The sequence below is a fragment of the Bos mutus genome, chromosome 6 (assembly GCF_027580195.1).
Source record: "Bos mutus isolate GX-2022 chromosome 6, NWIPB_WYAK_1.1, whole genome shotgun sequence".
NCBI lineage: Eukaryota > Metazoa > Chordata > Mammalia > Artiodactyla > Bovidae > Bos > Bos mutus.
In genome coordinates this window covers 59,646,502-59,668,497 of record NC_091622.1, presented here as the reverse complement: position 1 = coordinate 59,668,497, position 21,996 = coordinate 59,646,502, and the positions used below count along the sequence as shown (strand labels likewise).

At 39.2% G+C, this 21,996-nt stretch overlaps 1 protein-coding gene across 2 annotated transcripts in view; it reads right to left on the bottom strand.

The window, feature by feature from the left end:
- The window catches only part of NSUN7 (NOP2/Sun RNA methyltransferase family member 7), a 47,090-nt gene extending 29,139 nt beyond the window's left edge, over nucleotides 1–17,951 (bottom strand). The window contains exons 1-4 of one of the 2 annotated variants that reach the window (XM_070372323.1): nucleotides 17,585–17,951; nucleotides 16,810–17,208; nucleotides 5,127–5,185; nucleotides 4,615–4,745 (exon numbers count right to left, since the gene is read on the bottom strand). In XM_070372323.1, coding sequence (XP_070228424.1) covers nucleotides 4,615–4,745; nucleotides 5,127–5,185; nucleotides 16,810–17,119 — 500 coding nt within the window. In that variant the 5' untranslated portion in view covers nucleotides 17,120–17,208; nucleotides 17,585–17,951. Of the gene's footprint in view, nucleotides 1–4,614; nucleotides 4,746–5,126; nucleotides 5,186–16,809; nucleotides 17,209–17,503 lie in introns of both variants that reach the window. The other variant, XM_005901983.3, reaches the window with a different exon arrangement.
- Between the last annotated feature and the right edge of the window lie 4,045 nt (nucleotides 17,952–21,996).

The following is a 21,996-nucleotide window of genomic DNA, read 5'->3' as shown; positions in this document are numbered from 1 at the left end:
AGGAGTATCTAAGCAAATGTGATTTATCCCCCAAATCCATGAATGTTAAAAATGGTTTTAAAATTCATGAATCATTCCAGGTAAATAACCTTACCACATTAATAAAATCAAGAAGAAAAATGATCATATCCAAACCCTGGTCTCTGTTTTCTTAATTTTAGTAAGACTACAGTTTTCTCTATAGATCATCCTTCCTGCACTGCAGTTGGAAGGTACCTGTAAGCATAAAGCCAGGACTATTCTAGGGCTCACCTCATTTGTTTTCATTTTCTCAAGGATTAAATTTCTGTGCTGCTTTTTGTCTAATGTCCAAAATCTTTGTCTCATATATTTTGTCCATCTAGTTATTTATAGGGGCTTCCCAGGTGGCCGCTAGTGGTAAAGAACATGCCTGCCAATGCAGGAGATGTCAGAGATGTGGGTTCAACCCCTGGGTCTGGAAGATCCTCTGGAGAAGGAAATGGCAACCCGCTCCAGTATTCTTGCCTGGAGAATGCCATGGACAGAGGAGCCTGACAGGCTACAGTCCATAGGGTTGCAAAGAGTTGGATACAACTGAAGCAACTTAGCATGCACAGTTAGTTATTTATAGGAGGAATGAATAAGTTTGATCCAAGACACTCTGTGATTAAAGTGATTTTTAAAAGATCACTTTATTTATGGAAGAGATTGTGAAAAAGGAAGAGTTACAGGCAGGGAATGAAGAAGCTATTGCAGTAGTCCAAGTGACAGATTATAAATGGCTTGGGTTTGGATAGTAGGAGTGGAAATGGAAACAAGTAGACACATTCAGCATATGGCTTCCAACTGGAGTTACAGAACTTAATGTAATAGGTATGGCAGAGGCACTGGGGAGGGCAGGAAAGAAGAATCAAGGATAATATCTAAGAAGCTAGTGGTGCCTTGACTGTAACAGGATAGTTTTGGGTGATTTGGGAGGAAGGGCTACTCAGTTTTTCCTCTCCTGTTGCTTCTCCAATCTATCACTGCCCATTTTCTAATTTCACTGTGCCTTTTCTAGTTTTGCCTCACCAAAGTCCAACAAATTATTTGGCAGAATCAGATTCTTGGGCTAGTATGAGGCATGCAGAGAAAGAAAGGAAGAAGCTGTGGTCTCTTTTATTTAATCCGGTCTCACTGTTTCAAAGATAGTTGCATTTGTACAAGAAATGAGTTCTTAAAGCCCTTGCATATATCAAAAAGATAGGGCTTCCTTGGTAGCTCAGCAGTAAAGAACCTGCCTGCCAATGCAGGAGACACAGGTTCATCCCTGAACTGGGAAGATCCCACATGCCACAGGACAACTAAACCCACATACCACAACTGTTGAGCCTGTGCTCTAGAGCTCAAGAACTGCAATTACTGAGCCCATGAGCCACAACTACTGAAGCCTGAGCACCCTAGAGCCTGTGCTCCACAACAAGAGAAGCCACCACGATAAGCCATCAACATGAGAAGCCCACGAACGGCAACTGAAGAGTAGCCCACACAGCAACAAAGACCCAGTGCAGCCAAAAATAATAAACAAATGAATGATAATAGGTTCACCTTGGATTCTATCCCTAGAGCCACGAACAAATGAAAAAAAAAAGATACCAGTTGGTATACAGAGTGATAAAACACAAGGATCTCTGGTAGAGACAACAACAAAGATCAAACACAATTTTTATAAGGAGAAAATGATTCTCATTCAGTTTCTTGTTAAATAACTGCTTCTTTTTCTATCACCTCTTAAAATTAGTCTTCATCGTCTTGGTAGAAACATACTAAGGTATACTTTAAGCTTAACATGATTCTACTGCCCTGGGGACAATACTGCCCAGCCCCAAGGCCCAGATGATCTATAGAGGTTGGCCTCCAACATTCTGAGTTCAGAATTCTACTCCATTAGCTATGGAGGACTGGCCCAAGGGAATGCACTTGACCCACGAGGAGCCAATCAAATTCCCTGGAAGGGGGTAGAATTTAGAACTGGGTGTAGAGATAATAAATTAATCTAAGTGAAGAAACTAACATACAAGTGTAACAAGTAAGCTTAAGACCTGGGGTGCAGCAGTAAGGCTTTTTCCTTGTAGGCTAGAAACAGAGAAGGCAGATCAGGAGAGAAAAGGAGAATGAAGCAGATATTAAGAGAGAAGCAGAAATAAAAAGGTAAAGAGACAAAGAAAATCCTGACATCTTTCCAGTTCCTGATTTCATCCTCTTCCTGAGTCTTTGAATTGCATGAGATATTCCAGGATCTATTTAAGAACATTTTCCATTTTTGCTCACGCTAACTGAAAATAGCTTCTATTACTTGAAAGCTGCGATTATTGATTAGAACCTTCTAGGTTATCTTTATACATGTATTTTCTTAGCATTATCTTTCTCATTGTACATGGATTTTCTCAATGTTATCCTTATACCAGTATATTACACTACTATTCTCTTCAATTTAACCACTAAATACACTCACTTATCCTATAACATATTATGAACTGAGCATAGCATGAATTGGATATAAAATAACTTATTAATGTGGGAGTAAGATCTGTATTATATGAAGCCCGATTGGTTCGGGTAGTTTCTGTTGCACTGACAGGAATGTAACCAGATAACCTCCTCCAGGCAAGAGGCAGCACAGTATATATTACAGGGAAAAGTAAAAATCTGAGGAATCAGGAACCTTAGACAATAATATCTTCTGGCTCTTCTGGCCTCGTGAGCCATGGTCTTTGCTTGTCCTATTTCCTACCTGCCTCGCTAGCATTCTCAGCTAAGAATCTGCTGCTGCTGAAACCGCAGTCTGGTCTTTCTTACTTGGTTAGAGCTCTGTGGCTTTCCTGGCTGCTTTAGCCTAACCTCAGCTCTCATTACGCACACTAAGTTGAGATTTCCATGAAAATCTCCTTAGTCCTAAGTCAAATGGAAACTGAAAGCAGTTCAGGAAAGCTGAAACTCAGAGCTTGTCCCAAAGCACATTGCCCCACCACTTTTTCTCCAATGTATCTGCACCCATCCTGGGTACCCATCCTCAGAGGCAGGTTGCCTAGTAGTGGTATGGGGAGGTGAAGTGGTTGCCCAGGAACCTATGTAGTAAACAGGAGCAAGATCCTTGCTTATCTAAGGTACATACATTCAATTGCTTTTGCTTTTCTGCATCCCCAAATTTCTCATGGCTACAACTGACATAGTACTATGTCATATCTGTCATCGTCTAGCATATTTTACCCAAGATTCACTATCTTAAGTAGAAGGAAAAGTAGCATATAAATGGTTAAATCTTGAGCCCTGAAGTGAAAGTGAAAGAGTTAGTCACTCAGTCATGCCTGACTCTTTGGGACCCTGTGGACTGTAGCCCACCAGGCTCCTCTGTCCTTGGGATTCTCCAGACAAGAATACTAGAGTGGACTGCCATTCCCTTCTCCAGAGGATCTTCCTGACCCATGGATTGAACCTGGGTCTCCTGCACTGCAGGCAGATTCTTTACTGTTTGAGCTATAGGGAAGTTCTCTAGAGTTAGCCTTCCTGAATTTGAATTCTGGCACTTCTCTTTCTAGCTCTATGACATTAGACAGGTTACTTTAACATGTCTGTGCTTCAGTTTTCCTCTGTGTAAAAATACAGGTTGATAACAATATTCACTTCGAAGAATTGTTATGTAAAGAGCTTCTTGTAATAGTGATTGATACATATTAAGTGCTCCTCAATAAAGGTAAGTTATTACTATAACTCCATTCAGTGACTCTTTTGGTCTCAACCTTCAAAATGAAACTGAGTTTTCCATAACAATATAAAATGAGATATGACAACTGTTTCAGATTATTCACCAGGGAAATGTGTTCCTACAGGATTGCTGTTGTTTGCTATGTTGTGCTTTCTATTAAGGCTTAAGAGTATAGAGGACTTCCCTGCTGGTCCAGTGAAGACACTGCGTTTCCACAGTAGGGGGCATGGGTTCCATCCCTGGTTGGGGAACTAGGATCCTGCAGCCCTAACAATGGTAGCATTTAATGAATGACCATCTACTATCATCTACTATGCGCCTGGCTCCTAGCTCAGCATTTTACACACATTACTCTAATTAGTTCTCCCAACCACCTTTTTAGGTAGGTGCTATTACTGTTCTCATGCTAGGCTTCTGCTGATACTTAGGGTAAAAGGAAAACAAATTTTAAATATGTTAGTTTTCCTCTTAACTACTGACATTAAGTTGTAAAAGCTGTAGATTCTTTTTTCAATTTGGCTAAGTGGTGGTTTCTTATCTAATTGGAGTTTTCTTGTTTGATACATGTTAGTTTAAGAGCTGTAAACAAAGCCAAGTAAATAAATAATAGCTGTTTCAAATGAAGTGTAAATTATGTATGTGCTAAAAATTGTCAGGAATTTTTCATGATTTTCCAAATACTTACAAATTGGATCTTACAATTCAAGCTTTCAAAACAACTTGAATTTAAGTAATATATTTACTTTGTTCAAGATCTTTTTTTAAAGGAACTCAAGAAACTTATGAACTTTTATATTTTTTCTCTATAAAATTTTAACACTTATCCACACATTATATTGTATACTATTTCACCAGTGAAACACTAATAATGAATTCATATAAAACATCCTTTTAACCTTTATAGTTACCTGTTAAGAAGGTTCTCCACTTCTAGAACTTCTGCTATAGACTCTTCATTACCAGAAAGAAGACGAGCTTGAAATTTTCTGTCTTGGAAATCATATAGCATCACAATGATAAGACTGTTCAAATGATCTGGCTATCAAGGGGAAACACAGAGAAGGAATAGCATACAAATAACATCTAACAGCAATATTTCCCATTCCATTATTTTTCAAGCGAGCAGGAGTATGACTATTTTCACATCATCTGATTAAACTGGGAGATAGAAAAGGACTGCAAACTAGAAAAAAAATTCAGTAAAAAATAAAACTTTCAAAAAGGACAATTTCTGGCATGTTCATCAAAATGAAAGGAGTACAATCTATATTAGAAACTTGGAAGTAGGAAAGAGTTAAGGCTGTGTTTTGAAGAGGTCTTAGCATTAAACAAACTAGGTATTTAAATCCCAAGGCTTATTTTTAGTGCTTTCTAAATAACACTCACATGACAGCTAATTATATAAAAGTTATACACTTACTATTGTGGTACTTGGGAAGATACAGCTGTCTATTAATATAGTTTCCAAAATATCTTGATCTGTAAAACAAAGAAAATGTCTGTTATGAAAACACCAAAGCTGAAAATCAAAACTTTGGAATCAAAATACACTTTAGCCAATACTGCAAAATACTTTTACTTTCAAAATATACCTTAATTCTTGATAAAGACCCAAATTACAATGGCATAATGAAATATTTGTAACCTTTATGAATCCTAGACCCCTGTAACCCAGGCTCCACATGGTGGTGGTGTTGTTTATTGTCTACTTGCTAAGTTGTGTCTGACTCTTTGCAACCCCATAGACCGTAGCCCACCAGGCTCCTTGGTCCATGGGATTTCCCTGGGCAAGAATACTGGAGTGGGTTGGCATGCCCTCCTCCAGAGGATCTCCCAGATGAGGGATCGAACTCACATCTCCTACATTGGTAAGTAGATTCTCTACCACTGAGCCACCAGGAAAGCCCAGGCTCCACATGGAATCATCATGGAAGTCAAAGGAGCATTATCTGAATAGCTGAGGTAGTAATAAAGGAATTTCAATCTTTAATTTATATCCTTGAAAAACATTAAAGAAGATCTAATTAATAATGTCTTATCCTTTTACATACTGTTGAATTCAATTTGCTAACATTTTATTTAGGATTTTTGTTCTATGTTTATGTTCATGTAGGATATTGGTCTATTATTTTCTCTTCATAATATCTTTGTCAATGTTGGTATCCGGGTTATGTTGGCCTTATAAAATTTGTGGGAAATATCCCCTCTTCTTCTAGTCTCTGGAATAATTTGCACTAAATTGGTGTTATTTCTTATTTAAATATTTGATAAAACTCACTAGTGAAGACACTGATAAGATGACACTTAATCTAAGACCCAAATGACAAGGAGTTACCCATGTAAAGATCCAGGATGAGACAGCAACCTGGTCACAGGGATAATTACAAAGGTAATAAGTAAAAACATATGGACATATTTTGAAACCTCCACAGGGCAGATGAGTGCTCCATTTGTTATAATGACTTAACTATATATACACATCATATAACAAATGCTTTAATCAGTTAACAGAAAGCTAGGATAGCTTCAATTCATCAACATTTGTGGAACACCTCCTACATACACAGTACACACTGAATTTCAGTTTTTATCTAGGGGATGGGAAAACTAATAAGAAGCGACAAACTTGGGAGAACAGACTCCAATTTTCACAGGAAATCTTTCAGGTATCATTATCCATGTTTTAGTCACCAATTATGGCTGTATTGTACAAGGCAATATCCCCATTTCGCTTATAAGGAAAATGAAGTTTATAGTTTCACACTCTTAGTACTTGCAAACCAAATCCTATCTAATTCATAGTTTTTCATCATGAGTCCCAATTTTTGTCATAGAAAATACAGTCATCATAAAAATGAAGGCCTGCTAAGACAGGAGACCTGCATAGGCTTTAGAACTTTGAGCAGTGGAGTTATTGGACTCCTAAAAAATATGAGAGGCAGAATGAAGGAAAAGCAGACAGAACATTCGATTTTGCCAACACTGCATTTTTTCCTTAGAGCTCTTGTCAGTTGCGCAGAATGCACTGCCTTTATGTATCTACAGTTTAAATAATTTTCTCACACAGCAATATGAACATTAATTATGTATACTCTTTGTGTGGGCCGTGCATGTGGCATCTTAGTTCCCTGACCAGGGATCAAACAGATGCCCCCTGTATTGGAAGCATAGAATCTTAAACACTGGATCACCAGGTAAGTCCCTAATAATGTGTATTTTAGATAGTGCTTTCTATGTGATACACATTGTTCTAAAATGCTTTCTATATATTAATTCATTTAACCCTCTCAAACAATCCATGAATTAGGTACCATCATTATCCCCGTTTTATAGATTAGGAAATGAGGCACAGGATGGTCAAGTAACATGTTCAGGGTCACACAGCAAGCGGCAGATCAGAGTCAAACCCAGGCAGTCTGATACCCAAATGCATTCTCTTCACATTATGCTGCCTTTCCTGTACTTACTCTTACAACACACCACACTGGCTAAATAAAACACACTGCTAACAACTGAGTTATCAGGACTTTTTGAAGATTGCAAAATTTACCTATCCTAGTTCAGCACAATAGCTCCAATTATCCCTCATCTCCCACAATTCGAAACTCTTCTCTTTAGTCTCTTGAAGGAAACTCAATCCTCATCCTCATGTTTCCAATGTAGAAGGCCTTCCCTAGAGAAACACTCCTAGATTTTCTCCCTACCTACTCATCACTCTACATGAAACAAAAATTGAGTTTATTTAGTGAGTGAAATTGGAAGAAAGAATGGGGCATATCTTACTCCCTACCCCTTCCACTCTTTGTCTGCCAGTGTTTCTGCAGAACGTGGGCATGCATTCCAGACTGCTCTCTGCCATGTGCCTTGTGAGTTGGGTGGAGGGACTTGCATTTCTTCAGCTGTGTCTGGATTAGATGGAAAGTTCTAGTTCTACTTCTAAAGTATTTCACAAGCCTGCCTTGACTGACGATCTAAAGCCATGTCCCTGAACATTTTTTTTCTCTCTACTGGTTACAAACTCAGGTGTAAGAAAGTACAAGCTAGTTGCTCAATCATGTCCAACTCTTGGCAATCCTATAGACTGTAGCCCACCAGGCTCCTCTGTCCATGGAATTCTCCAGGCAAGAGTCCTAGAGTGGGTTGCCATTTCCTTCTGCAGGGAATCTTCCCGACCCAGGGACTGAACCCAGGTCTCTTGAATTGCAGGCAGGTTCTTTACCATTTGAGCCACCAGGGAAGCCCCAGGTGTAAGAGGGGTGCTATTTATAGGACCCCTAAAACTCACACAGTCTGTCTGATCATCCCTCCCATCCTGGAAGAAAGATGGAAGATGTTTCTTCTTTTGACTTTCCCCTAGGTTCTCCTTCTCTATTTTTATTATGTGTTCATAGTGTTTCCTTCAGTGATCCACTTTATATAATTCACTTCTAAAACTTACATTTCAAGAATGCCAAGGCTGAAAGGGAATAAGATGGTAGAGTAGAAAGATGTGGAGCTCACCTCTCCCCATAAACACACTGAAATAACTTCTATATGTGGAACAATTCTCACAGAAAACTAACTGGAAACTGGCAGAAGAACTGCTATACAACCAAGTTAGCAAGAAAGAGCTCTACGTAAGTGACTTGGAAGACAGAATAATGGAAATCACTAAATGAGAAGAGCAGACAGAAAAACAATGAAAGAACAAATGCAACATATGAGATCTATGAGATGATTTCAGACATGACAACTGACACATAATAGGTGTTACAGAAAGAAAAGAGAACAAGAATTGAAAGTGTATTTGAAGAAGCTATGGATGAAAACTTCCAAAACCTAAAGAAGAAAACAGATACCAAGTACAAGAAGGACAGAAGGTCCCAAACAAGATGAACCCAAAGATACCCATACCAAGACATACCATAATTAAAATGATGAATTTATTTTATCTTATTTGGCCATGCCACACAGCTTGCATGATCTCAGTTCCCCAACCAGAGATCAAACCCAGGCCACAGCAGTAAAAGTGCCAAGTCCTAAAAACTCAACTGCCAGGGAATTCCCTAAAACGACAAATTTAAAGATAAAGAAAGGATTCTAAAGGTGACAAGAGGAAAACAAAGAGTAAGTTATAAGGGAACCCCATTATCACTATCAGTAGATTTCTCTGCAGAAAACTCTGAAGGTCAGAAATGAGTGGCATGATACATTCAAATTGCTGAAAGGGAAAAACCTGCAAGCTAGGATACTCTACCCAGCAAGATTATAATTTAAAATAAAAGAGAAAAAGTTTCTCACAAGCAAAAACTAAAAGAATTCAGCAATATTAAACCTACCCACATTTAGAAAACTTAGATCATGGCATCTGGTCCCATTACTTCATGGGAAATAGATGAGGAAACAGTGTAAACAGTGTCAGACTTTATTTTTGGGGGCTCCAAAATCACTGCAGATGGTGATTGCAGCCATGAAGTTAAAAGACGCTTACTCCTTGGAAGGAAAGTTATGATGAACCTAGATAGCATATTCAAAAACAGAGACATTACTTTGCCAACAAAGGTCCATCTAGTCAAGGCTATGGTTTTTCCAGTAGTCATGTATGGATGTGAGGGTTGGACTGTGAAGAAAGCTGAGCACCAAAGAATTGATGCTTTTGAACTGTGGTGTTGGAGAAGACTCTTGAGAGTCCCTTGGACTGCAAGGAGATCCAACCAGTCCATTCTGAAGGAGATCAGCCCTGGGATTTCTTTGGAAGGAATGATGCTAAAGCTGAAACTTTAGTACTTTGGCCACCTCATGCGAAGGGTTGACTTATTGGAAAAGACTCTGATGCTGGTAGGGATTGGGGGCAGGAGGAGAAGGGGACGACAGAGGATGAGATGGCTGGATGGCATCATGAGTTTGAGTGAACTCTGGGAGTTGGTAATGGACAGGGAGGCCTGGCGTGCTTCAATTCATGGGGTTGCAAAGAGTCGGACACAACTGAGCGACTGAACTGAACTGAACTGAAAAGAAATACTGAAGGATATTCTCTAAGAAAAGAAACAAAGTATTTATAGGACAAGGAAAATCACAATAGGAAAGGCAAATACATAAAAGGATTGATGATCACTTCAGTTCAGTTGCTTTGTCATGTCCAACTCTTTGCGACCTCATGGATTGCAGCACACCAGGCTTCCCTGTCCATCACCAACTCCCAAAGCCTACTCAAACTCGTGCCCTCATGTTGGTGATGCCATCCAACCATCTCACCCTCTGTTGTCCCCTTCCCCTCCCGCCTTCAATCTTTCCCAGTATCAGGGTCTTTTCCAATGAGTCAGTTCTTCACATGAGGTGGCCAAAGTATTGGAGTTTCAGCTTCAGCATCAGTCCTTCCAATGAACACCCAGGACTGATCTCCTTTAAGATGGACTGGTTGGATCTCCTTGCAGTCCAAGGGACTCTCAAGAATCTTCTCCAACACCACAGTTCAAAAGCATCAACTCTTCAGTGCTCAGCTTTCTTTGTAGTCCAACTCTCACATCCATACATGACTACTGGAAAAACCATAGCTTTGACTAGACCTTTGTTGGTAAAGTAATGTCTCTGCTTTTTAATATGCTGTCTAGGTTGGTCAAAGCTTTTCTCCCAAGGAGCAAGCATCTTTTAATTTCATGGCTGCAGTCACCATCTGCAGTGATTTTGGAGAATACATAGATTAAAACAGAATCAAAAAATTGTAAAAAAAAAAAAAAGGTATAACTACAATTAACAGTAAAAGGATATGCATAACGATGTAAAATAGGACATCAAAATCACAAAATGTGGGTAATGGCAGTATATAGATCTTTTATAGTGTGTTTGAAATTGGATGACTATCATCTTAAAGCCAGGAGATATAGTTTTGAGTTAACATACTTGAGCTCCATGATAACCACAAATCAGAAATATACAACAGTTTATTTTGAAAAGAATATAAAGGAAATCAAGCATACCACAAAAGAAAATTATCAAACCACAAAAGGAAAAAGAAACAAACAAACAAAAGAAACAGAACTATAAGAACTGAAAAGCAAGGATTATATGGCAATTAGTACATACCTATCCATAATTACCTCAAATGTCAATGGACTAATGCTCCAATCAAAAGACACACAGTGGCAGATTGAATGGAAAAACAAAACAAAACCAAGAACCTGCAATATGCTGCCTATATGAGACTCACTTCAGGGTGAAAGACATACACAGACCAAAAGGGAAAAGATAAAAAATAGACAGCTCAAGAAAATGCAAACAATAAGAAAGCAGGGGTAGCCATATTCACATCAGACAAAATAGATTTTAAAACAAAGCCCATAAAGAAAAGCAAAGAAGGGCATTATATAATGATAAAGGGATCAATGCAAGAAGATAACATGCTTGTTAACATAAATGCCTCCAATAGAGAAGCACCTAAATATACATTAAAAAGAAATACTAACAGACATAAAGGGAGAAACTAACAATAATACAATAATAATAGGCCTTAACACTCCATGATGATAATACAATAATAAAGGACCTTAACACCCCACTGACATCAATAGACAGATTATTCAGAGAAAAAACTCAATAAGGCAACAGAGGTTCTAAATGACACAATCATTTGAACTTAACTGATATCTACAAAACACTACATCAAAAAAATCCAGAAGACAGATTCTTTTCAAGGGCACATGGAACATTATCTAGAATAGATCACATACTAAGTCATAAAACAAGACTCAACTAATTTAAAAGGGTAGAAACTATTTCAAGCAGCTTTTCTGACCAAAATTCTATGAAACCAGAAATCAATCACAGGAATAAAAATTGGAAAAAAATGAACATATGGAAACTAAACAACATGCTACTAAAAACCCAATGAGTTCAACAATGAAATCAAGACTTCCCTGATGGTCCAGTTGTTGAGAATCTGCTTCTAGTGCAGGGGGCGTGGGTTCAACCCTTGGTCAGGGAACTAAGATCCCACATGCCATGGAGCAACTAAGGTTTTGAGCCACAACTAGAGAGTCTGTGTGCCACACAAAAGTCCCCCATGATGCAATGAAGATCCCACATGCTGCAACAAAGACCCAACACAGCCAAATAAACAAATCAAAATGTATTCAAATTGGAAGGGAAGCAGTAAAACTGTCACTATTTAGATATACTATGATACTCTACATGGAGAACCCTAAAGTCTTCACACAAAAACTATTACAATTAATCAATGAATTCAGCAAGATAGCCAAATACATAAATCTATTGTAGTTCTTCAGAGAAGGCAATGGCACCCCACTCCAGTACTTTTGCCTGGAAAATCCCATGGACGGAGGAGCCTGGTGGGCTGCAGTCCATGGAGTCGATAGAGTCAGACACGACTGAGCGACTTCACTTTCACTTTTCACTTATATACACACACACACACACACACAACAGAATATTACTGTCATAAAAAAGAATGAATGTTACTGCCATTTGCACCAACATGGATGGAACTATAGAACACTACACTTAGTGAGGTCAGATAAAGAAATGCAAATAAGCTATCACTTATATGTAGAATTTAAAAATAATGCAAATGAATCTATATACAAAACTGAAACAGAATCACAGACATAGAAAACAAACTTATGGTTACTAAAGGGCAAAGAAAGGAAAGGAGGGGCAAGTTAGGAATATGGGAGTAACAGGGATTACTACTATAAATAAAATAGATAAGTTACAAAATTCATTGTATAGCATAGGAAACTATATTCAATATCTTGTAATAACCTCTAATTGAATATAATCTGAAAAAATAAGTAACTGAGTAATTTAGCTGTAACCTGAAACTAACAGGATATTGTAAACCAACTATACTTCAATTTTAAAAAGAATAATTATAAATATAGGCACATGGGGTTTTTGTATCTGTGGAAGCAGGGAAATTTGACAACCTTCATTCATGTTGTCAAACATTGTTGCTAGGAGAATTAAGTACTGTCCCTAAGACTTCTTTGAGAAAGGACAATAGAAAGCTTGTACCTGGTCTCTTCTGAACTTTGTCCTGTGTACATTTTTCCAGTGCTGACCTTAATCTTAATCCTTTCACTGTAATAAACTGTAACTATGAATATAACAGCTTTGCTGGGTTCTGTGAGTACTTCTAGTGAATCATTGAACCTGAGGGTGGTCTTAGGGATCCGTGACTACAGTTAGTGATTCCCAAAGCCATAACTCAACCATACATTAAATGTTTGCCAGGTTTTTCACTGACAGGTTACATATTCTGAAATGACCAGATTACTGACATAACCAGTTCCTTGGACTGAGAGGTCACCAATTAGTATATACACCTGAGGAAGCTGGAGAAAGAATTAAGCCAGAAACAAGATCAACAACATTCGGAAAACTAAGATCATGGCAAATAGATGTGAAACAGTGGAAACAGTGGCTGACTTTATTTTGGGGGGCTCCAAAATCACTGCAGATGGTGACTTCAGCCATGAAATTAAGACACTTACTCCTTAGAAGGAATGTTATGACCAACCTAGACAGCATATTAAAAAGCAGAGACATTACTTTGTCAACAAAGGTCCATCTAATCAAGGCTATGGTTTTTCCAGTAATCATGTATGGATGTAAGAGTTGGACTATAAAGAAAGCTGAGGGCAGAATTGATGCTTTTGAACTGTGGTGTTGGAGAAGACTCTTGAGAGTCCCTTGGACTGCAAGGAGATCCAACCAGTCCATCCTAAAGGATGGAAAAGTCCTGGGTGTTCATTGGAAGGACTGATGTTGAAGCTGAAACTCCAATACTTTAGCCACCTGATGTGAAGAGCTGACTCATTTGATAAGACCCTGATGCTGGGAAAAACTGAGGGCAAGAGGAGAAGGGGACGACAGAGGATGAGATGGTTGGATGACATCACGGACTCAATGGACATGAGTTTGGGTAAACTCTGGGAGTTGGTGATGGACAGAGAGGCCTGGAGTGCTGTGGTTCATTGGGTCACAAAGAGTCAGACACAACTGAGCAACTGAACTGAACTTATGATCAATAATTTCAGGAATACCTTCTTCCTCAATTTTTTTTCTTAATGGGTTGTTCATTAATTTATTTTTTAAGAAATCATTTTGCCAGTTTTTCTTCTGTTTTAATATTTGGTAGTTCTTGAAACATCCAGAGATTCTTTGAAAAATAAATTAGCTGCTAATACTCTACTTCTCTGACATAAGTCAAACTTAATAGGAATAAGTTACTCTTCATTACCTTCTTTAGTAGAAAACTGACCTTGCATCTTATTTAGCGGAGTAAGAATAGGGGTTATCATTTCAAAAATCATTATTCTGAACCCTTTAAACAATTAATCAGAAAAACACACTCTCTGCTTTGAAAGAGCTTATACACAAAGGACATCAACAAAAGGGCAAATAATAAAACTGGAAATCATAAAAAGTAAAAAAGATGATCATTACCCAAGCTCTCTTTAGTTTGTGCATTAACCTTTTCAGCTTTACTGCTCCTATAAAACCTTAGGGAAGAAATCCTGAGTTTTCTTTTCTGAACCATGATTCTCTGAACTGTGATTCCTTGAACCTATGCTATATAAGCCAGATGTTGAGTTTATAAAATATTACATGTGAAAATATTGAAAGAACACTGATAATACATAAGACAAAAGTGAAATATATAAAAACCTCCAATATTTTAAAGCAAAATATCAGGCTCTTAATTACCTTGGAAATCCACTACATTTAGGAATTCTAGCTTTATTCCATATGAACATTTGGAAATTATTCAGATGATAATTTAAAGCAAGGTATTATTATCATTAAAAAGAAAATAACAGCTGTACCAAGTAAACAACCAAAACCATCCCATCTTAGAATTTGAACTTATAAAAATGAACATTTCAAGAAAAGTAGGTTTATAAAGGCCTGTGATGACAATGAAAGAGAGTGAAAAAGCTGGCTTAAAATTCAACATTCAAAAAACCAAAATCATGGCATCCGGTCCCATCACTTCATGGCAAACAGATGGGGAAACAATGGAAACAGTGACAGGCTTTTTCTTGCGCTCAAAAATCACTGCAGATGGTGACTGCAGTCATGAAATTAAAAGATGCTTGCTCCTTGGAAGAAAAGCTATGACCAACCTAGACAGCATATTAAAAAGCAGAGACATTACTTTGCCAACAAAGGTCCGTCTAGTCAAAACTATGGTTTTTCCAGTAGTCATGTAGGGATGTGAGAGTTGGACCATAAAGAAGGACGAGTGCCGAAGAATTGATGCTTTTGAAGTGTGGTGTTGGAGAAGACTCTTGAGAGCTCCTTGGACTGCAAGGAGATCAAACCAGTCAATCGTAAAAGAAATCAGTCCTGAATACTCACTAGAAGCATTCATGCTAAAGCTAAAGCTCCAATATTTTGGCCACCTGATGTGAAGAACTGACTCACTGGAAAAGACCCTGATGCTGGGAAAGACTGAAGCCAGGAGGAGAAGGGGACAACAGAAGTCAAGATGGTTGGATGGCATCACCGACTCAATGGACATGAGTTTGAGCAGACTCCGGGAGATAGTGAAGGACAGGGAAGCCTGGCATACTGAAGTCCAAGGGGCCGCAAAGAGTCAGACACAACTGAGCGATTGAACAACAACAAATGACAGTAATTTATCTAAATGGGATCTGGGTTATTAAAAAATGCCAGTCACAAGACACTTTCATAAAAAGAAATAAAGATTGAGAGAAAAAAAATGATAATCTACCATACACATTACTACAACATGACCATCTAATCAATGGATTAATTTTACAAAGAATAATCTCAGGCTTTTATTATTGATTTCTAAAGGCAATCCACTCCAGTATTCTCGCCTGAAAAATCCCTTGGACAGAGGAGCCTGGCGGGCTATAGACCACAGGGTTACAAAGAGTTGGACACGACTGAACAATTAAGCACACACAGCACACACAAAGGTAAGATTCAATACTCTATCAGGAAAAAATTGTCTATAATAGAGTTTGGGCATTAATATTAAATATCAATTAATTGACACAGATGCCTAATGTGCATCTCACTGTTGCAAGGAGAAAATCTTCAAATGTTAATTTGACTCGTGATTTAAAGTACCAACACTCTGGTTGGTCTTTAAATCTAAGTTTTAAAAAAGAAGAGGAGGGAAGGGATGAAATAGAATCTGAAAGTTTAAACTGGAGGAGGGAAAAATGGCTAAGACAGATTTAAAAAAAAAAAAGATCACAAGCAGAAAGTAAAGAAATGAAACAGGGAGAAGCTGCTTCTGAACATCACACAAATTTTTCTCTGTGATGACAAATTCCTGGCTTCAGAACTGAGCTACATCATGTCTGTAGACAACCAAAAACACACATTTATAGCTGAGTAATTAATGGGACCTTTTAATTCAGCTGAACAATTGTTAACCAACTCTCAGCAAGGATGTGCAAGGCCCAATAAGTATTAACAGTAAGTAAATGATACATGTAGTGCCCTTTCTAGGTGTCTCTTTAGGAAGTTTTATCATTTTAGCCATGCTGGTAATACTCCAAACATTTCTGGAACTTCTTTGGAACTTCTTTTCAGTCAGTATACCAATCAGTACAAACTTTACAGTTTATATTGTATTATAGTTGATGGTTAGTACTAAAACCTGTCTCCAGGCCCTTTGACTGCTCTTATAGTAAAAATATTTGGTTTTGTCCTGGAATCAACTCCATACTCGGAAGTTGATAATTACCCACCATCGAGGAAATCTGAAATATTAACACCTCAAATCCTGGAGGCAGATTAAAAGGGATTTCTACAAAAATTTGGAAGAATAAATTTACAAGCTTCCAAAAGTAAACAAAGAAAATGGCAGTGAATAGGATCATCTTAATTTTGACCCACCTAAGCACAGGGAAATCTACAGTGGAAAACATATCTGACTGAAAGAGATTGTTTTCCTGGAAACTCTCCTTAAAGCCTTGACATCCGCAACTGACCAAAGATATTCAGAAGCCTAAAAACAAAACCTGGGGTATGTGTGTGAGGGTGCGAGGAGGAGGTTCGATGCACCTCAGAAATTCTCTCATTATTCTCTTTTAGTGCTGACTGTCAGAACTGGTACTACTCACACTTAAGTGCACTGAAAGCCAACTCATAGGACAAACGCTGAAAGGATTCATCCTCGGATTCGGTTGAGGATGGCAAGGGCTCATTCCCATACTTTATTAAGGCTTTCTCTGGTGACTTTTCGAGTCTAGTGCCCTGAAAAATGTTCGCTGCCAGAATGTAAACGGAGTCCGGATAGCCAGTTTTTTCGGGTGAACCAGCTGAGCTGTTTTCGCTGCATGCTGGGTCACCTGACAGCGCCAGCGAAGAGAGTTGGGAGATTTCCGCGGTTGTTTCTTCCAAAAACTCCAGTTCATTTGCGGAGTTAAACATGTTTGCCCCCGTGACTGTCCTAGGTAACTCAAGCTTGAATTACAATTCAGATGTTCCGGGAAATGGTTTTCCTTGTTCAAGCATCGTCTCTGTGAAAATAAAAGATTATCCCGGTTAAACCACTATTTCCGCAGGACTACACTTGGTGACCCACCTCGTGTGGCCCTAGAGACCCAGCGGTGGCATTCCCTGGCCGCCCCGAGCATCCCTTACTTGGAGCCGGGAAACCTCCACACACAAAGGGAGAGGGGTGGAGACGGCTCCGAATGGCCTCCGAATTACGAGACCTTAACCGAGGCCCGTTTGGGTGCAGAGCTCCCCCAAGAGCCGCACCTGCGGCCCCTCGGGCGCTCCTTTCACTGGCTCCCGTGAGTCCTCCCTTACCCCAGAGGGCGGATGTTCCCCGGGGCTTTGGGAACAGAGACGCGGCCGCAGCACTTCGGGCACCGGTGCCTGGTATCTTACACAGCGCCCTCGGGGGCCCCGGGACTGCTGGGCTGCCGCGGTGGTCCGCGCAGGCAGTTTGGTTCAAATGAGCTTCTCCCACCCGCCGGGGTCGGGGCAGGGGGGTCGCGACCCCCGGCTCTCGCTTCGCTCGGGTTCCTGAGGGAGGATGCTCCTCAGGGCTTCGCCCGCCCGCACGGTTGTCTTCACGAACGCGGCAGCTGAGCGGGGTAGAGCACGAGGCTGGTGGGCCCGCCGGCTCCGGCCGCGAAAAGGTAGGCCTCCCCTGTCTGCGGCAGTCAGCCTGCCCAGGACCCGGGTCTCCGTGGCAACCAAGGGTGCGACGAGGGGGGAGGGAACGCTGTCAGAGGGCAGTTCCCGCGGGATTTGGCCAGTGCTTCCTTTCTTGAGTTGCTCCTCCTCTCAGCCCGGACACCTGTGCCAGCCCCTCCTCAGGTTGAAGGCCCCTCCATAATTGGACTGCGCAGCCCTGAAGATCCTCGACTTCCCCAGAGTCACAAGTGACCCTTCTTCTCCAACTTGTCCCCTGTGATCTCCTTGAAAGCAAGAATTTTGTATTGCTGACAACACCCAGTTTAGAGGATTAGCGGGCACGCAGGAAATGTTAAAACAACTCAGTGTAGAACTATTGAAGAAGAAAAAAAACAAGGTAAAAAAAAGACGAATCGACTATTTCCACGCTTTTTGGAACAATAGGTACCACAGATATCACATTAGATAGACCCTTCCAGGACTGACTGTGCTGCGCTTAGTCGTGGTGGACTCTGTGACCCCATGGACTGTAGCCTCCCAGGCTCCTCTGTCCATGGAATTTTCCAGGCTAGAATACTGTACCAGAGTGAGTTGCCATTTCCTTCTCCAGGAGATCTTCCCAATCCAGGGATGGAACCCCTGCCCCGTCTTCCGTTTTCCTAAATTAATTGCAAGCAGATTCTTTACCCTCTGAGCCACGGGTGAAGCCTTCCAGGGCAAGTTGTGTAAAGATCTTTGCCAGCCTCCTTCCCAGGAGCTGCCTGCAAAGAAAGATGTTGCTGAAATGGGCCTACAAACAAGCAAATTCACACCCTTCAAAGTATAGAATGGAACTGGGGATATATATAAACTTCCCCCAAAGGGTTTTAATATGGCTACTTTAATTTTTGAGTGTCCTGGAGAGAAGTCTGCATCCTAACTCATCAAAGAAAAACAAACTGTGCTCAAGTATTACAGGTAGTGGGAAAATACTTTAATTTCTAGAATAAAAACCAGATGACTGAGATTTAAGTTTATGTGCATCTTAAGCTTTTTATTGATTGCCTGTTAACCTATCTCCAAAGTGCATGTTCTAAAACTGGAGAAAAAGAAAAGGTTGCTTTTTTCTCTACTGTATACCATTTGTGTTGCTGCTTTGAAACTTCCCCAACAGACTTCAATAGGTCTAATTTTTGAGAGCTTCAATAGCTCTCAAATTTTTCTTACAGTACGATTCAATGAACAAATGCCAATATGAATATATAAAGATCATGTGAAGAATAACATGTATGTACTTCACATTTCTTGCCTGGTTGAAAAAAATCCTAGGTTTTAAAACAAATGGGCATTGGATTGCGCAACTTGACAAATTACGTTTCAAGTTTTAAGTGAAAAAAAATCATGAAATCATTTTAAATATAAGATTTTATTTTATTGAAAATAAAATAGATGCTAATATCTACTTAAAAGAAAGAAAAATCTGCTAGATACTTGGTCTCCATTTTCTGTATGAAGCAAAAACCAAAGCCTACAAGTTGAATGAAGTTCTTCATTTTGGACTGAGATCAAAGTCATAGGAAAATCTTGCAAGTGCAAGCCCCAAATTCTGCAAGATGTATGGTAAATATACTTGAGTAAATACCTTATTTGCTGCTGGTTGGGAATCTCAAATTTTGTTCATCTTCTTTGTAGAAGTGGTTCAATCTGGAAAAGAAACGTAATTTATGTAACTAAGATCAGTATGGGAGAAGGCAATGGCACCCCTCTCCAGCACTCTTGCCTGAAAAATCCCATGGATGGAGGAGCCTGGTAGGCTACAGTCCATGGGGTCACTAAGAGTCGGACACGACTGAGCGACTTCCGTTTCACTTTTCACTTTCCTGCATTGGAGAAGGCAATGGCAACCCACTCCAGTGTTCTTGCCTGGAGAATCCCAGGGACAGGGGAGCCTGGTGGGCTGCCATCTATGGGGTCCCACAGAGTCGGACACAACTGAAGCGACTTAGCAGCAGCAGCAGCAGCAAGATCAATATGGTCACTCAAGAGATTCTAAATTGTGTTCGCTGGTTCTTTCTCCGTGTGTTAAACAGGAAGGGCTAGACTTTGGCATTTGGTTTATTATCTGTGTAACCTTAGGCAAGTCCTTACATCTCTCAGCTTCAGTTTCTAGACCTATAAGGCAGACTGAATAATAATGCTGCCTTTGAGGAGGTTTGTGAGTATTTAGTGGAATGATGTATGTCAAGATTGTCTGGAAAGTAGTAGCTCAATAGTTAGTTCCTCCTTTCCCCCTCTATTGTTAAGAAGGGGAGAATGGATATTGGGGAACTATTAGTAGCAATTTGCTACAAATTGGTTTGCCCTGACCCCATCACCCACCAGTTATTCTCAATGCACCACTCCCATTATTCTCAATGTGGAGTCTCCCCTACTTAATGTTCCCATAATATTTTGTGCATGCATGTATGTGTTCATTCATTCATTTATCAGATATATATTAAATTCTTACCGTGTGCCTCACACTTTCCTCAGTCCTAAAGGTTAAAAAAAAATGTATAGAATGATCAGGGACCTTATTCTCAGGAAATTAATGGATATGTATACTTGTATTTTGAGACACTTTATTTTTTATTGTATATATTTATGTATATCTCTGTATTCCCCACTTCTGCCATCCTTACTTGCATAACCCGGACAATACACACACTCTATAAAATAGTTTTATTGTGTCTTTTAAGTTTTGTTATATCTTTTTATTCCCAGAAAGAGCAAAATATCAGTCTTTCACATGCACAGATTATAAATATGAAGGTGTCTTTAGGGGTCATGGTATATTTTATTATGCATCACACAGTACACAGTATGATCTGTGGAAAATGTGAGATAAAAAGCTAGCTATAAACTTTAAAATACTATTGTCTTTCAAAATATAGTTTGAGTAGCTCTTGTTTGTTTGTTTTTAAATGATATATCAATATGACAACTCACTGTATTGAAAACAAGATTTAATGAGAGTCTTTATCCCCAAAGTAAAGCTTAGGCCAACAGTTGTGGGTTAGTGAATTCGTGGTTACTATTTACTCTAATCCTCCCTCCTTACCTTTCCTGGTTTATGGGCTCATTGTGGACTTAAAGTATTGGAGGGGAGGACTAGAGGGAAGCATATCAAATCTCAGTGAGCACTACAAAAGTTACCGGAGAGATAGGTATGTGGATTCAGCTGTTGTGAAAGCACGTATGAAAAAATATAGTCCTTGTTTAAATTGCACTCTGTAATATGATCAGAACATTAAGTCAGAGATGATGTAGGAAATTAAGGGTTAGTTACCTGGAGCTTTCTGCAGAAGGAACTTAAAGGAGTGATTTTCTTTCCCCAGAGGGTAGAGTATTTTAAATATTTGTAAATTAACATTCCTTGTATTTGAATCAGAGTAGCTCCTGTATGTTAGTCAAGTCGGTATTCAAAAAACATTTGTTCTATGTCTGCATCTCCTTTGCTGCCCTGCAAATAAATAGGTTCGTCAGTACCATCTTTCTAGATTCCATATATATGCGTTAATATACGATAATTACCCATGGTTGATTCATGTTGATGTATGGCAGAAATCAACACAATATTGTAAAGCAATTATCCTTCAGTTAAAATAAGTAAACTAAAAAACAAAACAAAAACACATTTGCTCATTTGCTTCAGTTTGATCTGGGCATAAAAAGTTGTGCTTAGTTCCAGTGCAACTTGTTATAGAAATGTAAAAAGTGTATGAAACAAAGAATTTTAACTTATGTTCTTAAACATCACAGCACAATTTATCATTATGGCTACTGAGAAATAGTACTACTGATTTTTGTGTGTGTGTGTACAATAATTCTTTCCCTTACTCTTTTTTATTTGACATAGCTATCTAGTGTTCCAGCCTGGACCTAAGCTTTTCCCAACTCTGAACTTTAGAGCTGATAGATATTGAAATAACCCATTCCGGAGGAGGGAGGAGGGATTGATAACCCAAGAAGGCAGGAAACTCACTCTGAGGTAAAGAGCATCAGTCCTCTGATGCTGTGTGAGTGTTGATGTGAAGGAATACTTTGCATTATTCAAGTGTTTCCTATCCTAGTCCTTATGGAAACTTATTTCAAGCAACTTGAAAAGGAAATGCAAAGATTCCTTTGGGCAAATCAAAATA